At 38.4% G+C, this 23,924-nt stretch overlaps 1 protein-coding gene across 2 annotated transcripts in view; it reads right to left on the bottom strand.

The window, feature by feature from the left end:
- The window catches only part of SMARCA5 (SNF2 related chromatin remodeling ATPase 5), a 49,214-nt gene extending 27,049 nt beyond the window's left edge, over window positions 1-22,165 (bottom strand). Inside the window, exons 1-10 of one of the 2 annotated variants that reach the window (XM_069105446.1) lie at window positions 22,027-22,112; window positions 21,692-21,720; window positions 17,286-17,360; window positions 11,305-11,471; window positions 9,478-9,578; window positions 8,911-9,011; window positions 6,461-6,640; window positions 4,610-4,765; window positions 4,397-4,528; window positions 868-936 (exon numbers count right to left, since the gene is read on the bottom strand). In XM_069105446.1, the coding sequence (XP_068961547.1) occupies window positions 868-936; window positions 4,397-4,528; window positions 4,610-4,765; window positions 6,461-6,640; window positions 8,911-9,011; window positions 9,478-9,578; window positions 11,305-11,471; window positions 17,286-17,360; window positions 21,692-21,697 (987 nt within the window). In that variant the 5' untranslated portion in view covers window positions 21,698-21,720; window positions 22,027-22,112. Of the gene's footprint in view, window positions 1-867; window positions 937-4,396; window positions 4,529-4,609; window positions 4,766-6,460; window positions 6,641-8,910; window positions 9,012-9,477; window positions 9,579-11,304; window positions 11,472-17,285; window positions 17,361-21,691 lie in introns of both variants that reach the window. The other variant, XM_069105445.1, reaches the window with a different exon arrangement.
- Window positions 22,166-23,924: the final 1,759 nt, after the last annotated feature.

The following is a 23,924-nucleotide window of genomic DNA, read 5'->3' as shown; positions in this document are numbered from 1 at the left end:
CTCCTTTCTCCTCCACTCTTACCAACCACGTGTTGGCCCTGTTTTCTCTCCAAGTTAGCAACAAACTGTTTCATGCAGGAAGAAGTGCTGTATTCTATGGACAAGTCTTCTGTTAGTCATCTTACCTTGCAGCCGCTGCTTTTGCTGAATGTGAATATTTAGCTTGGAGAGGATAAGTCTCTGATCAGTCCAGCACTCTTCCACACATCTCCTTTGTTAGTCTCATACCCTGTCTCTTCTCCTTACAAAGATACAGTCTACTAAATGCCAATATTTGCTACAAGGGTATACCCATAAAGTTTTATTACATTTAGGTAAACAGAAGACAGTGTTGGTAATGAGAAAGTCATGAATTGTAGGAGTCTTCCATGGTTAAATGACTGTTACTGTTGCTATTTCCGACTCCATTCCTCCCAAGAACTCCCTGCCACATCCAATAATCCACGCCTACTCTGGCATTAAAGTAAGCCAGAACTATAAGCCTTTCCTCTTTTGGCACACTGACAAGGAAGGTCTCCAGGTCTTCATAAAGCTTTTCTTTGGCCTCATCACAGTTTGTCATGCTGAAAGCATACACAGCTGATGATGGCAGCTGAGCATTTTCCCACATTTGGTCATCGAGTTCCCATGAGCCTATCATTCACTCCTCTTGAGGGAATACAAGCTTGTTGACTGGATCAGTTTTGATTGTGAAATACACCAGACATTAAGTAAACTGCCCAGGATCAGTCATCATGAGAGGTAGAATTTGAACCTAGTTCTGACTTCTAGCCCAGCATGCTATCCATTACACCAGGTTTTCTGTTTCATTTTTTATTTCAGTTAAGTATTTATAGAACTATTATAAAACAATAATCCCCTACTTACCATATGAAGACGTTCAACTAGCTTTTGATCCCCAAGGCAGTTATTTGTATCAAACCACGAATCAAAGTCCTATTTTGACAAAACAAAGTTAGAAAAACAATCAACATGTAACCAAAAAAAGTAGCTTTTTGACCTCTCCCCCAAAATGAATAGCCCAATAATTCAGATGCATGGAATGGTAGGATTAGAAAGCAATTTAGAAGTCATTTAATCCAAAGCTTTCATTTTATATAGTAGGACCTAATTCTTAAAAACATCTATACTAAATGAATCTTCCATGGGAGATATGCTACTATCCCATTAAACATTCTGTCAGAAATGTGCTGGTGACAAGTTCCCCAATGAAAATTTCAAGAAACTGATTGTCAATCAAAACTAAATAGTATTAGAAAAGCAATACCCTAATTCGTTCCTCGGCTTCACAGGAATGAGGGGGTTGGGAAGTATAAGGGAAAATATTTCCCTATTTCATTCTTAAAGACTGCTAGTCAGATTTAAATCTAGTCATTAAAAGTGAAATTAAGACTACCAATTTTTATCTCACAGCATAAGCAGTTTCAAGATCAATACTTTTGCTGGATTTGAATAAAAAGTACTTTTCAACTAATGTAGGTTTTAAAGCAAAGATCCAAGCATAAGCCCTGAATATCAACAAAATAAATGCCTCATTAAATGCTATGTAACTCCTGACAAAAACATCAATGTGCAAAATAAAAACATAATAAAAAAAATCCAAGTAAAAAAACAAACATGATAGTTTCTAAGAAAATATTATTTCACATTCCAGATACTATACTCTTTTAAAATTCATCACTAAGCCAAATCACAATAAAATTAGTAATTTGAGATTTATGATAAAAGAGAAAAGAAACTTAGAATATGCAATAAACCCATACACAAAATAGTTTTTTAAAAAGACTGACTACATGTCTGGTCATAATAAAGTCTCAAACCTCTGTCCTAGCAAAAATTGTAATTTTTTTTGTAATACGTATCCCCAGTTATACAAAGACAAAAATGAAACAATCCCTCCCAATAGAGCTTACGTTCTATCAGAGGAAAAAAGACCAATCATGAGGCTCTTCCTCAAAACAGCTGAACTTCCTAAGAAGGAAGTAGCAGCTTATGCTCCAAACAATAATGATGTAGATCCACCAAGTGCCATCAAGAAAAATGAGATCCAGTACTTTTCAGAGGAAAATGAGTAGTGGTATTTGGTTACTACCCTAAGGAGGGTACTGAGGTAGTTTTTTGAGTCAACTTGATAATAAGATCTGCTGTCTCCTCAGGCAATATATCGAAGATATGACCCAGAGAGAATCTCCTAAGATTTGTCAAACCAGAGGGTTACTACTTATTTCTTCTGGTAACTCATGATAAAGCCAAAAGAAAATGTTAGGAAGATTATGATGTCCTGGACAAGTACCTGAAGGCTTTAAGGGGAGGTGTTATTTTCATCCCCACTGTAAATGAAAGTCAAGGGCTACCTAAAAGACAACTATGGCAAGCAGACAACCAGTTAAGAAAGTGGTTGGATTAACTGTTCACCCTTGGCAGGATTGCAGTATATCTAACAAGTGATGGAAAGAATGCATTTACCTCTTCACAAACAGAATCAAAAAGGCTTTCAACTGAAAAGGGAGAAGACAGCTGCCAATAGAAAGTAGCTACAATGGGGGAGAATAGCAGCACAGCTGCCCAGAAATTCAAAGAGACAAATCTACAAATAACCTCAGTTGTTTGTAGACAAATACAAAGTATGAGCAATAAACAAATTGAACTAGAAATCCTAAAGCAAGGAGGAAAACATAGCCACAGAAGTATTACCTGAAATTTGATAGTATATGGATTAGGTAGAGGCAGAGGGAACTGTATGCTAAGAAAGAAGATGTACTATATGAGGACTTACAACATTCATAAGAAGAAGCATGGGGGACAGCAACTTAGAAGATCTATATAAGTAGAAACTTATATGATATTCTCAAACTACTACATTTCACCTAAACAGAAAAGGGAAAAAAAGATGAGGCATTCAACAAACAGATCACTTCCTGGCACAGAAATGTAATAATGAAAGAGGACTTTGCTTATCTGAACATCTGCTATATTTAGCAACAAGTGTCCAGTCCATCTTCCAACTAATAATCTGTGACAGAAAGAAGAAAGATGGGAACAGCACACCCAAATTTTTAGAAAAGTGGGCTTCCAAAGGTTCAAAGAAAGGACAGTATCAAAAAGACTGAAATTCCACAGGGAAAGTCACCTAGTCAGCTAGAAAGCAGTCAAAAATGAAGTTCTGATGACCCAAATAAAAAACAAAAAAATTCTATAAACCTCTAAAACAATTAACGAAAAATAGTTCAATACATTTGTGCACTGAAATCAGTATTCTTCAGTTAAGATGAAAGTCCATTGATGCCCTCCTATTCCATGTGAGTCTTGCTTTTCTTCCCTTGAGATCCTCTCAAATGCTCAGTAGGTAACAGAAGTAGATGGAACACTAAAGGCAGAAATATTCAACCCTCATTTTGCCAGTATTCTCTGTCAAACAAAATGATTTTTAGGACAGAAGAAAAATGCTAATGGGGAATTGAGACTCAATAGGAAGACAGTAATAACTACTTCAACAAGTTCAGGTCACTATGCCCAGGTGAACTATATCTTCAGGTGCCAAATGGAAAGGCAGATTACCACAAGACTGCACAAAGGCCAATGTCTCAATTTTCAGAAAAGGGAAGAAAATGGAAAATATAAACTGTAGGCCAATGTTTTAATTTTGACCCCTAACAAAATTCTGGAATTCATCCAGTTCATATAGACAGTACTGGGTTAGTACTGGATGCCACATTTTAGGAAAACTATTAATAAGCTCTAGAGCATCCAGAGAAAGATAAATAGGATGTGCAAGGTCTTAAGATCAAGCCATAGAAGGATCTATTGAAAGAACTGGAGGATACTGAGCTTGAAAATTATAACAGAAGACCGTCTTCAAGAATGTAAGTATTGTCAGGTAGAGGAGTAAGAATCAAACTTGTCTGCTTGGCCCCAAAGGATAATACTCAAAAGTTGCAAAGAAAGCAAATTTAGGTTTTGTCCAAGGAGAAACTTCCTACTCAAGACGGCTATCCAAAAGTATAATGGACTATACATGAAGTAATGTTTCCTCCAAATTAAAGAGTTTTAAATAAATTAATATGTCATGGAGGGGTCAGGTATGATTTGGATTAAAATCTATCGAAGTACCTTCTGAGTCTAGCAATACCAAAATGTTTGTGGTTCAATCTGGACCTATGTTTTGTATCAGTGCAAGAAGGAAACTCCCACCGTGGAAATTCTCTTTGGATAGGAAACTCCTCTATCTTTTAATCTTAAGAGAACTGCCTGAGACACCAAGAGTGATCTGCTCATGATATCACAGTATGTGTGAGAGGAAGGACTTGAACTCAGATCTTCCTGACACAAGGCTAGTCCTCTAACCATTATATAATGCTGCCTCTCATCCCAAACATTAATTACTAGAAATATTTACATCAGCTGAGTTAAAGACATCCGGCAACAAAAAGTTGAGAAGTGCCCAGAGCTCATGCAAGTTATTCTGAAGAGGTGTTCCTGTCAGCAGTAGTCGATTTGTTGTCTTGAATTCTCTCACTATTTCTGACAACTAGAAAAAGAAAAAAATGATTATTCTCTACACTCACAAATTTCTTTATTATAACAAATGACTCTCTAAAGACTAAATTACCTTGGATTTTTCATTTTTGATTCTGTGAGCTTCATCAATGACTAAATACCTCCAATTAAACTTTTTGAAAACAGACTTCTCTTTAATGAGCATCTCATACGATGTTACACATACATCCCACTCTCCTGGTAATAACACATCTCTGACAAAGGCAGCCTATGTAGCAAGAGAAATGAAAGTTAAAACATTATACTTACAGCCAGTTTCTCCATTATTTTCATTTCTAAAACAAAGTTTAGGTGTTGCCTGGATAACACAAGAATTATCTAGGCCCTCTGCCTCTGTCCCTTTAGCATCTTCATTAATCTTCTGGGATTCTCGTGCCATTTAATAAAGAACCTTATCTAAGGCTCTACCCCTTACAGATATTCCTCCTATTCCTAAAAAATACTACAGCAGTCTCTAGGCAAGGTTGTGAGGGAAGTCATGTACTTGAGAAAATGAAAGGAAAAGTCAATTTGCAAACTGTTATTTCATAATTAAGATTTGTTTGTCTTCCAAGTTTTATTTAGGATTAAGGCACCTATAGTCTAAAGAAAGACAACTTTTAAGAGTCTTACCACAATATCAGAAACATAATGGAGGGCCTTGGAAGCCCTATGTACTCTATTTAGGGAAGATAGAAGAGTCTCAGATAAGGAAGAAGATGGGATGGATAAATGAGTGTTACTTTCTATTCTTCCCCGTAAGGGACAAACTGCTGTTCTTTTCTTAACCCTTGGCATGCTCTGGTCTGGCACATTACATTCAATAGAAGCCTCTGCTAGAAATGATGTTTTGTTTTCAAAGAAAAAAAATAGTTGGGATGGATGGGATTCAGCACAAAACTTTTTCTTGATTTTCTTCTCCCAATCAGAGCAATAAACGAAGGAGAGAGAAAAGGAAAAGTTAAATTGGCATTAAATATACAAGAGAAAAAAAAGTTTTAGAATAAGTTAAAATATTATATTTATTTACTCAGCAGGAGAGGATAATGTATATATGTAGCCTTTCCAATAAAAAAGTTCTAAGTTAAATATGAACTGCATAAATTTTAAATGATATGCACAGAAAGGAAACCAAAAGACCGTGGATAAGATCATAGATTTAGAACTAGGAAAGGAGCTAAGTTAAAGATTATTAATATTAAGTACAGTTCTCTCATTTTACAGGTGAGGAAACTAGAATTAGACAGACATTACATGACCTGCCAAGGGTCTTACATCTATCAAGTAACTGAAGCAGGTTTTAACTTTAGATCTTCCTAACTCTTGTCCAGCACTCTAACCACGATGGCACGCTGCTGCAGTTAAGTGACTTTCTCAGGGTCAAATATCTTAAGTGCCTGAAGCAAAATTGAGCCCAGATCTTCCTTACTTTAACTCCATCAGCCTATCCACGACTAGCCCATATCCTGAGCCACCAGGTCTAAAAGAGACCTAGATAAATACATCCCTTCAGTCTTTCATTTTTCAGAAGACAAAGGTCTATTTAAGAGGAAACAACTTCAGCAGTCATGGTAAAAGTTTTGATTTTGTGAAGAATACACACATCATGGGATAAATGTTGATCATCTGAAACTTTGCTTGTAAACATATGGGGAAAAAAGACTGCATTACATTATGTAAGTTTCTAGTGGCTATTCAGGTTCAATTCTGGAATCATGCTATTGCTGTCCCCATGCAGTTACTACCCAAGACTACTTACTGTTCTATGATCTCCAACAATACCTTTTCCAGAGCTGGACTATCACTTTAAGGCCCACTAATACATAAATGCTCTTAGATTAAAATTTGAGTTTTTTTCTCTTACTAGAAATAGAATTAGACAGTTGATTGACAACAAAAATTAAATACAATGCTCGATACTTACTCTCTGTTCTTTATCACCTATCAAACAAACTGATCTAAGCGTTGGTACCCATCTCTTGAATTCATTCATCCAGTTATGTAAAGTAGACTTTGGAACCAATACCATATGAGGACCAGGAATATTTCTATAGTGTTTCATATATCCAAGAAGAGAAATTGTTTGAAGTGTCTTTCCCAGGCCCTGAAAATATGCAAGATTAAGCACAAAACATCTAAAACCATATGGTACACCTTACTAGTATATATTATCCAGAACCTGGATTCCTCTCTGGTACCTCACAAATGAAATGTACCTAAGCCAAAAAGTTATGAACTACAGATAATAAAGAAAAAATGAAACTCTTATCAATTTTATTCTTTGTTAAGTATAATCATTAGGTTTGGAAATGAAAACTAAGGATTAACGGGAAATTTAGTAAACATTCATATAATTCATTTTCATATATTCTCTTTTCCTCCTTAGAAAGAATAACTGATATTTGGCTGTATTCTCCTACATATTCTCCTAGAATTTCCCAAGTTCCTCAAAACCAAAATCAAATGTTTTTAATAGAGCTTAATCTATTTATACCACATATATCCTGATACTCAAAACCTGGCTCTAGATTTGGACTACCATGCAACCATGACTTCATAGTGAAGTAATTCCTAATAAGGGTTTATTCAGCATCCTAAGATAAATTTACCTCCCAAAAGAATCGTTAAACTGTGGCTCACAGTACCAACCACTTCATTAGTTTAAATTAGGCAATCATTCCAATTATCAAAGGCCCCAAGGACTAAAATATATAAATATTTTTAATTTACTTATTTTTAAGGCAAATCATAAACAACTTTTTCTTAACTCTATATAATTAATATATATGTAATATACATAATAATATATGTTAACAGACAATTGAAATGAAGAACGTCAAAAAGAAATGGGCAAAAGGGAAAATCATAAATAAAATAAATTTACAACCAATGAAAAATGTTATCCTTCACATGTACTACTGAGCTACTATCAACAAGGCTTTATTTTTCTAGGAGGTCTATCAAAATTTGGTAATTGTTCCCCCACCTTCTCCTGTCTAGTTATTTCCTATAATCAGGAACACACATTTTTAAGTAAAGTAACATGTAATAAGACGTACATTAAGTGGATATGGAAAATAAATGACCCAACTCAAAGTTCATAATTTTTTTAATTTCTCCTAAAAAACTAGCCACTTACAATGTCTAAAACATTAATGACCTTAACTTTTTTCCCCCAAAAATTATATCATTTTTAAGGAAATCTGAAGAGTAGTAATTTTATTTTTATAATTATCAAATATTTGCATAAGCCAAAATTCCAAATATTAAATGCATGTAATTAATATTTCAAAGTAATTTCTTTACCCTGCTTTAAAACGTAGCACACCATCTTTTGAATCCTAGACAACAAGACATAATACCACGGAATTCCAATATCCATAAATAAGGTGCCACACAAGTATGGCACATTCATTAGTTTAGCACATAACTTGGCCATTATGTCTTATTCCTAAGCATCTTTGAAAGCTGTTAAGTTCTGTACCTCTCAGAACCAGCCACCCATCCGGAGCTAGCCCCCTGGAAAGTTTAGAATAGTACCAGGTTAGCTGATGTTGAAATTCCCCTTAAACAGCATTTTCAACAGAACAAAACTAACATCTAAATCTTTCTTAAAATTAGATGTAATAACATTACTGATCACAGTAATCTGATCATATTAAAGTCATCTTAAATAATGCTTAAGTACTTGGGCCAACTATTTAGTATATTTCAAAAAATGCTTTTCTTATCACTATATGATTGGCTTAAGAGAAGAACCGCAAAGTAGCTTAAAAACATAAAGGCAGGGGCAGCTAGGTGGCGAAGTGAATAGAGCACAGGCCTGGAGTCAGGAGGACCTGAGTTCAAATGTGGCCTCAGACACTTAACACAAAAACTGGCCATGTGACCTTGGGCAAGTCACTTAACCTCAAATGTCCTCCAAAAAAAAAGCCAAACCCCCCCCGCAAAGGCAGCACCCTACCAATAAGCCAGAATTAGGTAAGCCATCAGTTATAACTAACAAATTAAAAGAGCTATATCTTGGCTTAGTTCATAATAGGTAAGAAATGGTACAAATTCAATACAGAATATCCTAAGTTTATTGAAATAAATGGATTTTTTCCATCTGAATTTTCATTAAAGGATCACAAAGTTATTATCAAATAATTGTCTCACAGTTGGCTTATACCAACACAGATTTACAATTTAAATATACAATTTAAATACATTCAGTTTTGAACCAGATTCCAAACTGATTAAAAGCTTATTTGCTATCATTTTAGATTGTAATGAATATTTAACTCAAATTTTAAAACTTTATAACAATATCTTAAATTTTTAGAAATGTTTTTATCAAATTAAGGCTTTCTTTTAAAATTATCAAAAACATACCATTTCATCTGCAAGGATCCCATTGATTCCATTTTCATACAAAGATATTAACCAATTTAATCCTCGGACCTGATAATCTCTCAGTTTACCCCATTTTACATCTAAGAGGGACACACAAAAGGAAAAAATTATAACACTTAAAAAAAAAAGATATTCTAGTCTGGAGAGGTACTAATTATACCAAATTAATTCCAGTTGGGAAAATATCTACACTGACAATAGCACCATGAGATTAATTAATCAAAGGTCCACCTGGGTTGGCTTTCATGCATGTATTCTTTTATCTTGATGAAAAAGCCAAGATTGTTTCCAACTGTATATAAACACAGCCAATACTAAATACACTGAAATTTAGGAGTCCCAAATTAAACTAAATACACCAAAACTTAGTTAAAGACATTGCTATTTAATCTAAAACCTAAAGTCAAAGAGCTCACAAACTTCCTAAAAACGTAAGTGATACTTCCAAGGACATAAAATGACTAAGCGTCACTTTTCTAAAGATACAAATTTAGAACTAAAACATGTTCCCCCTAAGATGCTGGTCCCTCCTCTATCCCCACGCACATGATGGGGAGTCTTCAAATCGAGTGCACACGTTGGTGGCCTTGGAGCTTTCAGTTAACAGCTCCTCATCTTCCTCCTGTTCTGTTCGACGATGCCTATAGCTACAAAAGAAAAAAGGTGAGTTTTAAAGTAACACTAATTCACAAGAAAAACTTCCTATGTTGTTTATTCTAACAGAAAAGCTATTTTTATAATATGCATGTTTTAGGTATTCAAAAGAGATGAACCAGAAATCTGAATTCAAAAGACTGGTTAGACTCCTACATTTAACTATTAGTCAATATCCCTCCTCCCCCCTCCACCTCTAAAAAAGTCTATAACTGAAGTCTAATTAAAAAAAAATCAAGTCTAATTAAGATTTTTTAAAAACCAGAATTAAATAATTTATCACTGACTAAAGATGTTTGCTTTTCATTTTCAAAAGCTTACTGTTAGAAACATTATATAGTAATACTTAGTGTTTAATAATACCTCAGAATATCAGTTGTCTTTCAGATAAAAGAAAAAGAAGCTACCACTTTGCTATGCTAAATCACAAGCATCAAAACCATAAAACAAGGAATCAGAATGTAGGCTATGTGATGTCCAAACAAAAATTAAGGTTACAAATAAAAAGCTTTACTCTCATCAAAAATTTAATGCCACATAACAGTATCCATTAGAATTTTCTTCATTTGTCTTAAGACAAGCTAACACCTGAGCACACAGGTGTATGTAGTACATCTTACTGCTCTCCCCTATCTAACTCAGCGTACTCCACTTATTGTATTGTATAAAGATATTTTAAGTGGCAAAATACTCTATAACTTTGAAACAACTTAAGCACATCTATATTGTATCAGAATGCTCTAGTTTTTAAGATAGTACCCAAATAGTAATGTAGTGGCAATTATTTTACAGGAAATGAAAAGTTCTGAATGACCTGGGGTTTTTTAAATAATTCAGGTTCATCTAGGCAGTGACTTCATTCTAACATTTTTTGTAAAAAGATACTTCTGTATCTTCCTAAATAAATAAAAGCACAGAGAATACAATTTAACCTCTTCTTGATTTTTTTTTTTAGGGCAAGGAAAACTCTGCAGTTTGGCACTTACAGCCCACCAAAATCTTACCAAGATCCATGTTTTTGTCCTTATTTCATACTCCTCATTCCCTCCAAGGATACCATGTCCCAATAAAGCTAGCAGTCCAGAGAAAGGCAGTATCGCCTCTTCTCATTTGTGACTCTCAGAATACTCATCTTCCCTTCTTTTTAGGCTCAGAACAGAAACATTTCCTGATCCTCTCTGGATTTTCAGTCCCCAATTTACCTCCTATTATATTTAAGTACATGCTTTATCTCCCACATAATTTCCTGGAAGGATAAGAATCATTTTGCTTTAGTACCTCCAACACACATATAAGCTTATGCCTATATGGGATACTGATGTTTATAGGGTTGCTCATCCTTTTAATCAATGGCTGTACTGTTTTAATTTGTGTTTCTTCTATTTCCAAACTGCCCTAACAAGCATATCTGCTTACTTGCTAAATACTTCTAAGCTATACTGCCCTTTTCCCTCTCTGTGTGCCTTTGACTCCCACTTCTATAAACAGCCAATAAGATTATTCCTTCCTCTTAATTATACTTTGCAATTATATACCTCTTTTTAAAAAATGTACCTTGTTTTACTAACAGGGAGTAAAACTTCAAATTTAAAATCCATCCTATTTCAAAACACAGACCAGTGGACAATATTTAAAAGGTTTTTCTTTTCAGCAAGAATTAATAAAATGAAATAGTATTCACTGTAATCTTTACCAAGGGATACAATAGTTATTACTTACTCGCCAACTGACAGCAAATTCTGCTTTTCATCTTTCTTTATTCTTGGACGTCCTGGTTTCATCTTCAGTGGTGATGTTGGAGTCTTCTGAGCAGCAGGCTGGATGAAATGTGCAAACAGCTCTGTCTGCTTTAACAAATACTCAAATCTATTTGCTCGGTCTGTTTGCTGTAGACAGAATTTTTAAAATGCTTAACCCAAATAGTCAATATCCAAAGCTCAGAAACCTGTTTTAACATACCAACCACAATAAAATGAGCTTTTTCAGTAAGAACACCATACCATATAATCAGAACATGTATGTCCACAAAAATGGCTACATCATCTTAACAACTTACTTTAGGAAATAAGTATAATATTGCTCTCTAATATTTTATTTCCCTCTTGTATTATTATTTGATTTTCCAGATTTTTATATTTATTTTCTTCCCAAATCACACGAAGCTCCTTCACTAGAGGTGCCTGATACTTTTTTAGTAGGCCTCATAAGCCTCAACATGTGCCTCACAGCACAGAAGTTCAATAAATTAATAAATATCTGCTGAATGATTCAGAGCACTTTTACATACATATTTGTTTAATTTCATGTTCGAGTTAACCCTATATAATTATCCTGAGGCTGACAGGCTCCCCTTGACTACTAGTCCTCACATTTCAATCACAGCAAACACAATGTCCCACTTCAAGAAACTGCCTATACCAGGATTGGGGAACCTGCACCCTTCAAGGCCACATGTGGACCTTTAGATCCGAAAGTGAGGCCCTCTGAGTCCAAGTTTTACAGAACAAATCCTTTTATTAAGGAGATTTGTTCTATGAAGTTTGGATTCAGTCAAAGGCCTATTCTTAAGGCCCTAAAAGATCAAATGTGGCCTCCAGGTCACAGAATCCCCACCCCTGGCTATACTCTCAAATCTCTGCAACTTGTACAAAACCCTCATACTAACAAGTGGAAGTAGGTATCAGTTTAGAACATAACACCTACCAAAAGGGAACACCGCATCCTTAAATACAACCTTCATTCTAAGTGTAAAAACCAGGTTTCGGCATACTATAGTTTGCACCATTTACTTGTAAAGGGCCACAGGCAACACACTGAAAATGTACCATTAAACTTTAGGCAAATCATATCATACAACCGGGGGGGGGAGTGTGTATGGTTTAAAGAGTTATGTTTTTTTTCTTCCTATACTTTCAGAAGCCTGAGAACAAAGAACTAATCCACTTATTGCTCCTTTTAGAAAAAAAAAGATAGAAATAACAATATTCAATAAAAGATGGGTTAAACATCAGGATTTTAAAAGATGCTTTCATGTCTCAAAAGAGTTTTAGTACTGACTGCAAACTCATTTAACTCATTATTTTTCCATGGAAAAATATTAATTTATCCTCAGAGTACAGAATATGGTCCTTTGAGAAAAGACCAGTTCTCCCTAAGAAATATGCCCATATTGTAGATGTTGAGTATACTGCCATTAAAGCCCAGTATTACTTGCATACTAAACATATAAATAGATTTTAAAGGCATGATCTAAAAGCATGGAATTCAAAGTATTTTTCTCATCACTTCTAACCCACAGAACATTAAGTATACCATCAATTAATGGAGAAATATATAGTTCCACCAAAGGAAATCCACTGTAACAATCATTAGTCTTTTTCTTCACCTGCTTTTCATTTACTCACTTCTCCATTTTGATCAATGTACCCCTCCCTCTTCTTTTATGTGTTCTCCTGCACCCTTTTTTAGTTTACTTTAGAACCCCTTCCTTCCCAACTTGCTCAAATCTTCCTTCCTTCATCCTCCAACAAACCATTTCTCAAGTAAAAAAATTCTTATTGAAACTAAGTTTAGCAGGTTTACAGAAATATAACAGTCCTACCCTCATTACCAAATACTTTAAAAGCACCCAGAAAATAAGGATCATGCGCGTTCAGTAAATATTGCTTTATTCTCAATATAGATAATAAATTCTGTATTAGTTCTAGAGTTTTGGTCTTCTTAAGAATGTAGTGCAGGAATAAAAAAAAATATTTACTACTGGATAAACTTTTCAAAGACAGAGATGTACAAAATCTCAAGTAAATGACTAAAAACACACTGTAGAGTAGAAAAGTCTTATTTATCAATGAATTCAGATATACACATTCCCTAACAGCAATCCTAGCCTTCAGAGACACCCATAATCAAGGACAATCCTAGCTGTATACTCAATACAAATGACAACAAGTACACTACTACTACTCTATAAAGGTTCATAGGGATTAGCAAAGGCTCCAAGGACTATTTCCTCACTATTCCCATCAATCAACAAGCATTTATTAAGTGCTCACTGTATGCCAGAAACTGAGGAAATACAAAGAAATGAGAAAATCCCTACTCTCAAGGAACTAACATTTGATCAAAGGAGATTACAGAAAAATACACAAGTAGATCAAGAACATATGGTAGTTAAGAAGGGAAAAAGGGCATTAACAGTGGGTAATAAGGAAAGGCCTTCTCATGTAGAGAAGGTAGTGACTGATAATACCTTGAAAGAAGTGAGGGACCTGCTGAAGCAGCGGTGAGGAGGAATGGACAAAGGCACCCAAATGTAAGATGGAGAGCCATGCATTAAGAGGAAAAGGCAATGCCAGTTCCACTTTTATTATACAGATTAAGGGAAGTAACAGAATGAGGCTGGAAAGACAGGTTTGGGGCCAAGTTGTACGGACTTTAAAAGCTAAACAGAGGGATTTACATTACAGGAAGCCATGAAACTTAGTGAGGAAGTGACATGAGCAGACACATACACTTAAGGAAAATAACTCTGGCAGTATGTAGAATGATTGGGGGAATAAAAGGGGACAATGACTTAAAGGCAGGGAGATCAACGGGGATGCAACTGCCTGAGTACAGGAAAGGGGTGGGTAATTTAGAGAATGAACCAAGGTGGCAATTGTACAATTGAAAAGAAGTAGATAGAAGTCAGAGATGTTGTGAAGTTAGACACAAGAATTGAAAACTGAATGGATATATGAAGTGAGAAAAAGGAGTCAAGGATAATGCCAAGGTTACTTGTAGATCAAAAAAACTGTAATACCCTAAAGATTAAAAGGAAAGCATGATTCAGGGGGAAGGAAAAGTTCTGTTTTGGAGATGTTGAATTGGACTGTCTCCAAGATATCCAGTATGATAAGTCCAATAAGCAGCTGGTAATATTGAACTGGAGCTCAGGAAAAAGATTTGGGCTAGATTATATAAACCTGCGAATCATATGCAAAGAGATAGCTGAACAAGATAAAGAGGGTAGACCTTGTACACAGTAACAGCCACATTGTAACTCTGGCTGACTTTTCATTTACTCACTTCTCCATTCTGATGACTGACTTTGATAGTCTTAGCTCTTCTCAGCAATGAAAGAATCTAAGACAACTCCAACAGACTCACAATAAAAAACACCATCCCCACCCAGAGAAAGAACTCTGGAGTCTGCAGATGGAAGCATACTATTTGCTCTCTTTTTCTTTTGTGTTTTGTTTCCTCTTTCTCAAGGTTCCTCCCATTAGTTCTAATTCTTCTCTACATCATGACTAATGTGAAAATGTTTAATATGAATGTATATGTAAAACTCATATCAGATTGTATGCAGTCTTGAGGAGGGGTGAGGAGAGGAAGGGAGAGAAAATTTAAAACTCAAAATCTCATGGAAGTGAATGTTAAAAACGAAAATAATTATAAGGAAAAGAAAAAGAGGGTAGAGAAGAGGACTTGGACAGAGGCACAGGGAACACCCATAGTTTACAGGCATGAGATATATGACAAGTCAACAAAGATTGAGAAAGAAAAGTCAGAGAAGAAGGAGAACAACAAGGAGGGAAGAGTGTTATGAAAACCTGTAGAGGAGAGAGTCAAGTAACATCGTGGTTAACAATATCAAATGCAGCAAAAAGGTCAAGAAGGACTGAGAAGAGGCTTAGAAATTAAAATCACTGGCAACTTATGAGACAGCAGTCTCAGTTAAGCGATGTGATAAGAAGCCAAACTGAAAAATGTTGAGGAGAGAAAAGTGAAGGTAACAAGTATAGACAAGTTTTCCCTGGAATTCAACTGAGAAAAGGAGGTTAGATATAGACAAGTTTTTCTAGGAATCTGAGAAAAGGAGGATTGCTATAAAACAATGGCTAGAAGGACGGCATGATCTACAAAGGTTTGTTAAGAACAAGGAAAATATGCATGGTGAAAGGCAATAAGGGAAGGAACTGGGAGACAGGAATTAAAGTTAAATTAAAGGAGGAAAGGAAAATTTTTCTGAGGGGGCAATCTGCCAGAAAAGGAAGAGAATGGAATTCAGGGCACATGCAGAGGGATTGGCCCTGGCAAAGAGAAGGGCAGCCTCATTATCAAACTCTGGCCAAGGGAGGTGAGAGTGAGAAATGGAGAGAAAAAGAGGAAACCCATGACCAAAAAAAAAATCTCAATTTTCTTAATAGAGACCAAGCCATTAGCTCAAAAAGTAGAGCAATGAATAAGTGTAGGAGGTTAGAGAAATGAAGAGGTTTGGGACAACTCCTATGGGGAATGGGGAACTGGGCATCAATCAAGGAAGAAAATTTGCACTTGTGACTACTTAGTACCCTGCTTCTGGTAAGCTTCTTCCCGTGGCTACACAGATCTACATCCTTCTATTTTCCAGGACCTAGGTGGCAAGGACTAAATATATGATCTCAGGGGTACCACATGTACATACATACATACACACACATATACAGGGAGACAACATACAAATTTTAAAAAAACTGAAGAAATGTTTATTTTAAAACTCCACAGAAGATGCTGTGCTAGACACAGTCTCTGCTCTTGGGAAGCTTACCATTTAAAAGCAGAAAAAAATCTGTACACAAATAACTGGTACAAGGGAGAATATAATAAGCACATGGGAGATCAAGGCAAAGTGCTATGAAAAAATCCAGGGACACAAAGATCACTTTCAGTTTAGGGAATTGAGGTGTCAAACTATCAGAGGATCACAGTCAGAAATAGAAGTGAACTAAGTTATCTAGTCCAAACCCCCATCTCAAATCATACAGATGAGGAAAATGATGCCCAGAAAAATTAAATGACGTCTTCATAGTAACAAAGTTATTAAGTAGCAGAGTCCAAGATTCAAAGTCATCTGACTCCAGATCAAATGCTCATTCCCACTGCGTCACTGCCATTCCAAGACCATTTAAGTTGGAACAGGAAGAAGTCTTCTACAAGCAGAAGTGGGGTTCTGGGGTGGGTGATAATATTAGCATGATAAACTCGGTGTAAAAAATAAATGTTTCGGGAGTTCAGAGGAAGGAAAGGAAGAGTACTGTAGGCAGAAGCAGGATTTTGAATGGGCTATGCATAAAGGATGAGAAGTCTTAAGAGTTCACCTCTCGTTATTTTATTGTCTTTTGTCCCCCAATAAGACTGAGCTCTTTTTGGGGAAGAGTCAAGTATTATAGCTTTATCTCCCATAGGTCCTAAGGGAACCAAAACACTCAATATTCACATTCATACACTGCTTTAACGTTCATAAAGTCTTTTTCTCATAATAATCCCATGAAGTACTTGGTATAAATATCAAAATCATTCTCATTTTACAGATAAAGAAACCAAGGCTTAGATGTTAAGCTATTGACCCAAGGTCAAGGCCAGGATGCATGTTCAGTAGAATCCTATTAAGAGGTGATTTCTGGCACCACTCTTAATTTCCTAAAATCAAACTTATGTTCACATTTATTTTCATTACCATGCTGATGAGATAACTAGTAAAACATACATACATATTACAAGGGAGTCTTAACAGAGCATAACATAATTTAGAAAATATATCATCTACTATTATTTTATAAATCAATCGCTAAGGCTTTCAGGTGGGCCTTTCTGGTAAAATGTCTAAACTAATAGTACAACAAAGCAGAGTTGTCATAATATATACTGACACTACTCATAAGCCTACAAAAACATACCATTTTTTCTTCATAGGTAGGATCTGGTTCTTGGATTTCTTTTTGTTTCCCTGGTGATGCATCATCAAATACATCCTAGAGAGGGGAAGAAAAATGAGATGATTGTTTTTTAAGAGTAATTAGATCTACCACTTCAACACTTATACCTACATAATATATCAGTAATTTAAATCACACATTCTAATGATGAAGAAATAATTTAAAATGGCTGTCAAATAATATATTAGTTACACAGATAAAATAAAATGTAGTAACTCAGAAACTTCAATCTACTTGACCAAAACTTGAAACCTACATGTTACTAGCATAAAAGTAGAAAGTAGTTTTATCTCCCTAAAGCAAATTTCCTTTAAATGTGCTAACTTTTGTTGTTATGAGCTCATTTCCTCATACTTGAAAAATATTCTAAATATTGTTGGCCCTTAAGTTTAAAAATGAGGAAATGTTAAGTTACCAATATATTTCATTAGAAAAATCTTCTTGAAAACAGTAATGTTATCTTTTTAGCAGTACAAAGCTATCAGCTGGAAAAAAAAATTGCTATTCATTGAAGTGATGGCATTATTATAAGCAATGAGAGAATATTTTTGGTAAATTTGTTTCTCTTTTCAATGTTAAACATTTCTGAAACAAAAGGCAAGTAAGACAACCACTGAAATAAGACAACATTGAAAAAGTAGTTTATCATATCCTTTTTTTAATGTAATTTTAAAACCATTATGATTTCTCTTGGACGAATAAGAGTTTAACCCATCAGTTTAAACAAAATTGTATTTACAGGAGCACAGATTTAGATTTGGACAAGCCTTTACAGGTGATCTTGTCCAACTCCCTTATTTAACAGATGAGAGAACTTAAGCCTGATAATGACTTGTCCAAGGTCACACAGCTATTACATTTTAGAAAAGAGATTTGATCCCAGGTCTTTTGACTCCAAATCCAAATATGTTTCCACTGTACAAAACTGAAACTTCATCTACAGAATATGTATAATCAACTAAAATTTATGTTTCCAATGACTGAACTAGAAACTTTCATTTCAGTGGCAACAAGGACACTTTCCACTTGCCAATATAATAATATGGACTTCCAAAATCTAAAAATCTAAGTAATAAAATGTAGTTTTAACTCTTCTGCATCACCACATCTCTTATGCAAAATCTCCCTCTTAAAATAAATAGCAAAAAATAATTTTTGTTGATTTGTCATCAAACATATACAATGTCTCTCCTTTTACACTAGGTATACAGCTATGAAAAAAGGGGCAACATGATATAAGCAGAAAGAACACTAGATTAGGTGGATCAAAGAAATTAGGTCCTAGTTTCAATTTCACTACCTGTATGATCCTACATGTCTTTAACATCTGTGCTTCAGTTTGTACTATCGGCGAGAATGGTGATAGCATCTGCCCTACTTTTTTGAGTACAATAGGAATAAAATAAGATTGGAAAGTCCTATGAAAATAAAATGTACTATTTCAATAATAATCATTATTAAAATTAAAGTAAAACTAGGTTAAAGCCTACATACTTTTTGTGGTCAAATAAGTATTAACCAATAGAGGTCAACTGAATGGTATAGTGGAAAGATGAGGGTAGAACAATAGTTTCTGTAAAGAATAGCAACACTCTCCACACTGGAAAAAGCAACCACTGAACAGAAATAATACTGCTCCACTAGACTACAAATTCTAATGCCTATTGGGGGGTTATTACAGGAACTATGGCAGGAGCCACAGGAAAGTTTGTCCAAAAAATTTGTTAAAGTTGTTTCAGAAAATTCCAGGGTTCAAAAAAAGTTGCATTAAGCTCTCCAAAAAGAAAGAGTATCCTTTCTTTTAACAAACTGAAATAGATTCAATTCTGCAGATTTAGGGAAGATTTAGGTTATTACACAGCATGTACCTCATAAAGGACAGTACTGCTGCTCAAGCGTAACACTTTACATTTAGATCTAAAGGAGAAAATAATACACAAATTTAAAGCTGTAGAAAGAGAACCAGTTTAAACAAGGGACAACTGCCCTGTGACCCTTTAAAACACAACTGGGAAAGTAAAGAAATATAATGACTTTCAATGAAAAATGTACACTAGAAGTCTTGTAAGAAAATGTCAAAATTACTGATATCTATGGATATAAGATAAAATAATCCTAAAGTTCACAAAATTATAAAACATACCTTTTTACAAAAATATCATTATATTAACATAAGCTATTTAATTTTTATTGATACACTTAAACCATAACTCAATTTAAACTTTAATACTTTTGACTTGCAGTTTTCATTAAACTTCTTTGTTGGGATTTAAATAAACTTTCCAGTCTGCCCTAAAAATCCCCAATCTCAAAAACTTAGCTCAGTCCACCTTGAAGCTGCCTGGGTCTTATGCATTTTCATCCACTTTGATTTCCAGTATGAATGTTTAATACAATCTCTTTCCTATCCTGTAGATTTCAATAAATGGGCCTTTGTTGGTTCTGGGTTTGATGTGACTAATGCATCAGTGAATAGGAAAAATACAAAGTTTTTCATACTTCTATACCTCTCAATCACTTAATATGACTATAAAGATGTGGCAGCATGCCTGTTCTCTTCTCATATTTTCAACTAAGGAAAAGATGGAAGATAACATCATGTGAAATTCAGATACAAATAAGTCTAAATAAGAAAAGGTGAAAGCACTTTACAAGCATTAAAACACTATATAAATCTAGGCTATTATTAATAAGCTGTAAAGAGATTGAACTAGATGGCATTTGAGAAATTAATTATCAAATACCAACTACAACCTCAAAAGAACAAGCTTTTGAATAAAATGTTAAGTAACCCAAGTAACAGAAAAAATGCAGGACAAACATAAACTTCGAGATAACTACAAAGAAAAACTTGAGTGAGAAGAGAAGGTGTCATCATCAAGGACATCCATGACCAGAAAAGGAGAGGCTGGTCATATTCCAAGAGAAACAATAAATGGACAATTTAAGCAATACTTTCCTTCCCCCACTACCCAGTTATTTCAAGAACCGGAGGAAAACTTCCATCAGGGATCAGTTCGAAAAATTTATGAACAAGAATCATAAAAAATGGGGAGTACATGGAGAGGGTCTGTAATCTGCTTTAGTATGATATCTGTACCAATTAGGTTTTTAATCAAAAAAGTCTTAATATAAAATACCATTTAAAACTTTTAAAAGTTAGCATTAAAGTTTGTTCCAAAATAGATGACGATCAATTACCTAAGGGCAGTATCCATAATAACGACACAGGAAAGCAATCCTTTCCAAACTGCTCCAGATTTTATTCTATTTTATTAATCCATTCCATCTCTCACTAATTTCCAAAAACCGCCATTCTAATAACTGGCCTTCCTTTCACCTTAGGTCACTTGCTGACCAAAAAACAAATGCTGCGTTCGGACCCCGGACCAAACCTAACCTCAGCCCTAGGCCGTGTGACCCTGGGCGGCTCTCGCCAGTCGCTGCCTCAGTGTCCCCCGTCTGTAAAAGGGGGTGATAAGAGCCCCAGGGAGGCGTGAGAACCCAGCAGGGTACCGCCGATCTGCATAGCGCTGGGGCCCGCGGGGGCGCCCCAGGCGGCAGCAGCAGGAGGGCACCCAGTCAGTCCGGGTCTCGGGTTCGGGTCCGGAGCTGTCACCGGCGCAGGCTCCGGGCAACTCCACTCCCCCCCCCTCTCCCCGCGGAGAAGGGCTCGCACCGCCTCTCTTAACAGGCGAGGCTGCTCCGGACTACCACCGTGCTGGCGCTCTTGACGCCACCATCGTTCCGACAAACGCCTTGACAACTCCCCCCCCCCCCCCCCCCAGGCGGCCACGGGAAACCTCCCCGCCACGGTATGGGAGGGCCGACCCACCCGCCCCGCCGGCTCACTTTGTCGTCTCTCCCCGCAGTTGCTCCGCCCCCGCCCGCCGCGGCTCGAGGCTCCAGGCCGGGCCTACCCGCCCGCCCGTCCGCGGGCTCGGCAGCCGGCCCGGCGCTGGCGCAGCACACAAAAGGAGGGCTGAGGAGGCGGAGGGCCCGGGCCCGGCGCGTCCGTGCCCCCGGGGCTGGGGGGGGGGGGGCCGCAGGCGCGGCTGTTCCACCCGGCGGGGCCGCCCCGCGCAGCTGCTCCCCGCGGCTGGGGCCCCCGGGCCTTACCGGCTGGCTCTCCATTGTCTCGGCCGGGCTGGACCCGCCGCGCGGCGGCCCCTCGCCCAGGTTTCGAAAGAGCCAGAACTTGGTTCCAAATGACCTCCGAGCAGGGGACGCCGAAGCTCCAAAGTTAGGGAAAGGGGCACGCGTGTTCCGGACGGCGCGTGGGGAGGCCGGGGAACCTGCGGGGGTGCGTTAGCCCGGCGTCCCCGCCGGCGTTCGGGCTCCCTCCCTCCCAGGGCTGCCCCGCTTACCTCCATCTCCGCGTCGCCCGCAAGGGGGGCGGCCGGGGCCGGGGAGCTCTCCACGCAGCTTTTGTTGTGGTTGCCGCCGCCGCCGCCGCCGGTGGCGAGCACGGCCGGGGCGGGAGGCACGGTCTCCGCTGTCGGCAGCGGCGGCGGAGGTGGTGGCGGTGGCGGCTCGGCCGCGGACGACATGCCTGCGGCGCGGCCGGGCTCACTCGGGGCGAGAAGACGCCGAGACTAAGCTCTCCTCCTCCTCTTTCTCACGGGGCCCGCCGGGCCGGCCGCTCACCTCTCGGCTGGATGCCTGTCGACTGGAGCTGACGGCCAAGCTTGGGAGTCGGGGGAAGGGGAAGAAAGCCTGGGAGGAGGGGAGGGAGAAAGAGAGCGCGCGCGAGGGGTAACTGGCTGCTTTCCCTCTGCGTCCTCTCTTCTTGCAGCCGCTTCTCACCCTCCTCGCCACCAACCAGGAACCAATGCAGTATCTAACACAGACGCCGCCACCGCCGGCTTCCAGTTCTCGCGAGAATGCGGGCTCGCCGGCTGACCTGCTGATTGGCTGGCTGGTCCAACTCGCTCCCTAGCGCGCGCGCGATGGAGCTTTCCCCACCCCCGCCCTCCGCGGCACGCGGGGCGCTAGAGGGGTGAAAGGGGCGGGGCCTGGGGTGCGCGTGGAGAATGGGCGAGCCAATGGGCGCCCGCCCGTCGGCGCGAGGAGCGCACTCGCGAGGTCCCCAACAACACCCCACCCCACCCCCGTAACGGCCTCCTCCTACTGGTCACCCACTGGCCTTTCTTGCCCCAGGTCGCTTGTAGGTAGCCAGAGAGATCGGAGCGGTCCCTTTCCTCGGCCGGCCCAGGGCCCTGTACCAGAATCCCTAATGCCAGGCCCCGCAGGAGTTAGGCCCGGTCACTTAGAGCAGCCCCCTGTCGTTGTGAGCTTGGGACGTCGTCCAAAGCAATGCCACCTGTCCGTCTCCTTTCTGTGGGACCTCGAGAGCTGCCCCCGCGACCTTTTTACTACGTGGGGATAGGTGATTAAACCTGATGATTTAATTGGTGTAGGAAACTCTCCCCCTATGCAAGTCAGCGCCTGCCCTTCTCCGCATAATTTAGGAGTTTGGAGCTGTGAGAGATTAAGTGACTAGCCCAGGGTCCTGGAGTGACGAGAAACGGGATTTGAACCCAGCTTTTTCCTGTTCGGAGCCCTCTGCTCATTATGCCACACTTTCCAGGAATTACTATATAAACACTCCCTCTTCTAGGATACAAGGGTGATAGGGTAGCTGACAACTCTGGGTCCTGCGGGGCCTGAAAGCCGCGCTGCGCCCCCGCCCCGTTCCGTAGAAGGGACCTTCAGTGTCATCTAGATGAACCCAAGCTTTCGCAGGCTGCATTTTAACCCAGAGCTCTGGCTCCGTCTGCTGCACCAAGCCTTGCTTCGTTTTGCAGGTGTAATTCGGGATTACAAATTTAGCAGACCTTGGATTTTAATCCAGGGCCTCCTCAGCGGTCCAAACCCAGCATTCTTTCCACTGTATCTCACTGCTGCTTCTCGCTGTGTCTTACCCCAGGCACTGGACTAGGGTGGCTTCCAAAGATGAAGAACGGCTGTCCTCCATGTCCCAGAAGCCCTTTGTTTGGCCTGGCAGTCTCCCTAGAATGCTTATCCCAAACTAATTTCCCACTTCCTTTTTCCTCTCCTTTTAGCATCATCTAAGACCCCCCAAATAAAATGCAGCAATGGTTGTAAGTTGGAAAATGGAGCAGGTGCTGGTGAAAGGTCAAAAAGCTTAGAGGAGACAATTCTTGAAGGGGGCTGTGGAGAGGCTGAATTGATCCAGCTGGTCTGGAAAGCAACTTGGAATTATTGACTAAAATGACCATTCCCTTTGACCTAAAGATGCCATTGCTCTGCATATACTCCCAGGAGGTAAAAAATAATAATCCTCCTATGCAAATATTCATAGCATCTCTTTTTGTAGTAGCAAAGACCTTTAAAAATTGCCCTTCAATAGAGGTATAGTTAAATTGGGGTACCTGAATGTAATATCACCATGACAGATATTTACAAGTATTGTTTCATTTGATCCTCACAACAACCCCAGGAGGTAGGTACTTTGAATATTCCCATTTTACCGTTGAAGAAACTGAGGAAAAAAGAGATTGAGACTTATCCAAGGCCTTATTTGAACCCAGGTCCTCCTGACTCCAAACACATCACCCTATCCACTGGACTACTTAA

Source organism: Petaurus breviceps, unplaced genomic scaffold, assembly GCF_028583685.1.
Source record: "Petaurus breviceps papuanus isolate PSGF00001 unplaced genomic scaffold, PetGlider_PUasm1.0 76, whole genome shotgun sequence".
In the NCBI taxonomy this organism is placed as follows: Eukaryota; Metazoa; Chordata; class Mammalia; order Diprotodontia; family Petauridae; genus Petaurus; species Petaurus breviceps.
This window is presented reverse-complemented; position numbering and strand designations above follow the sequence as displayed.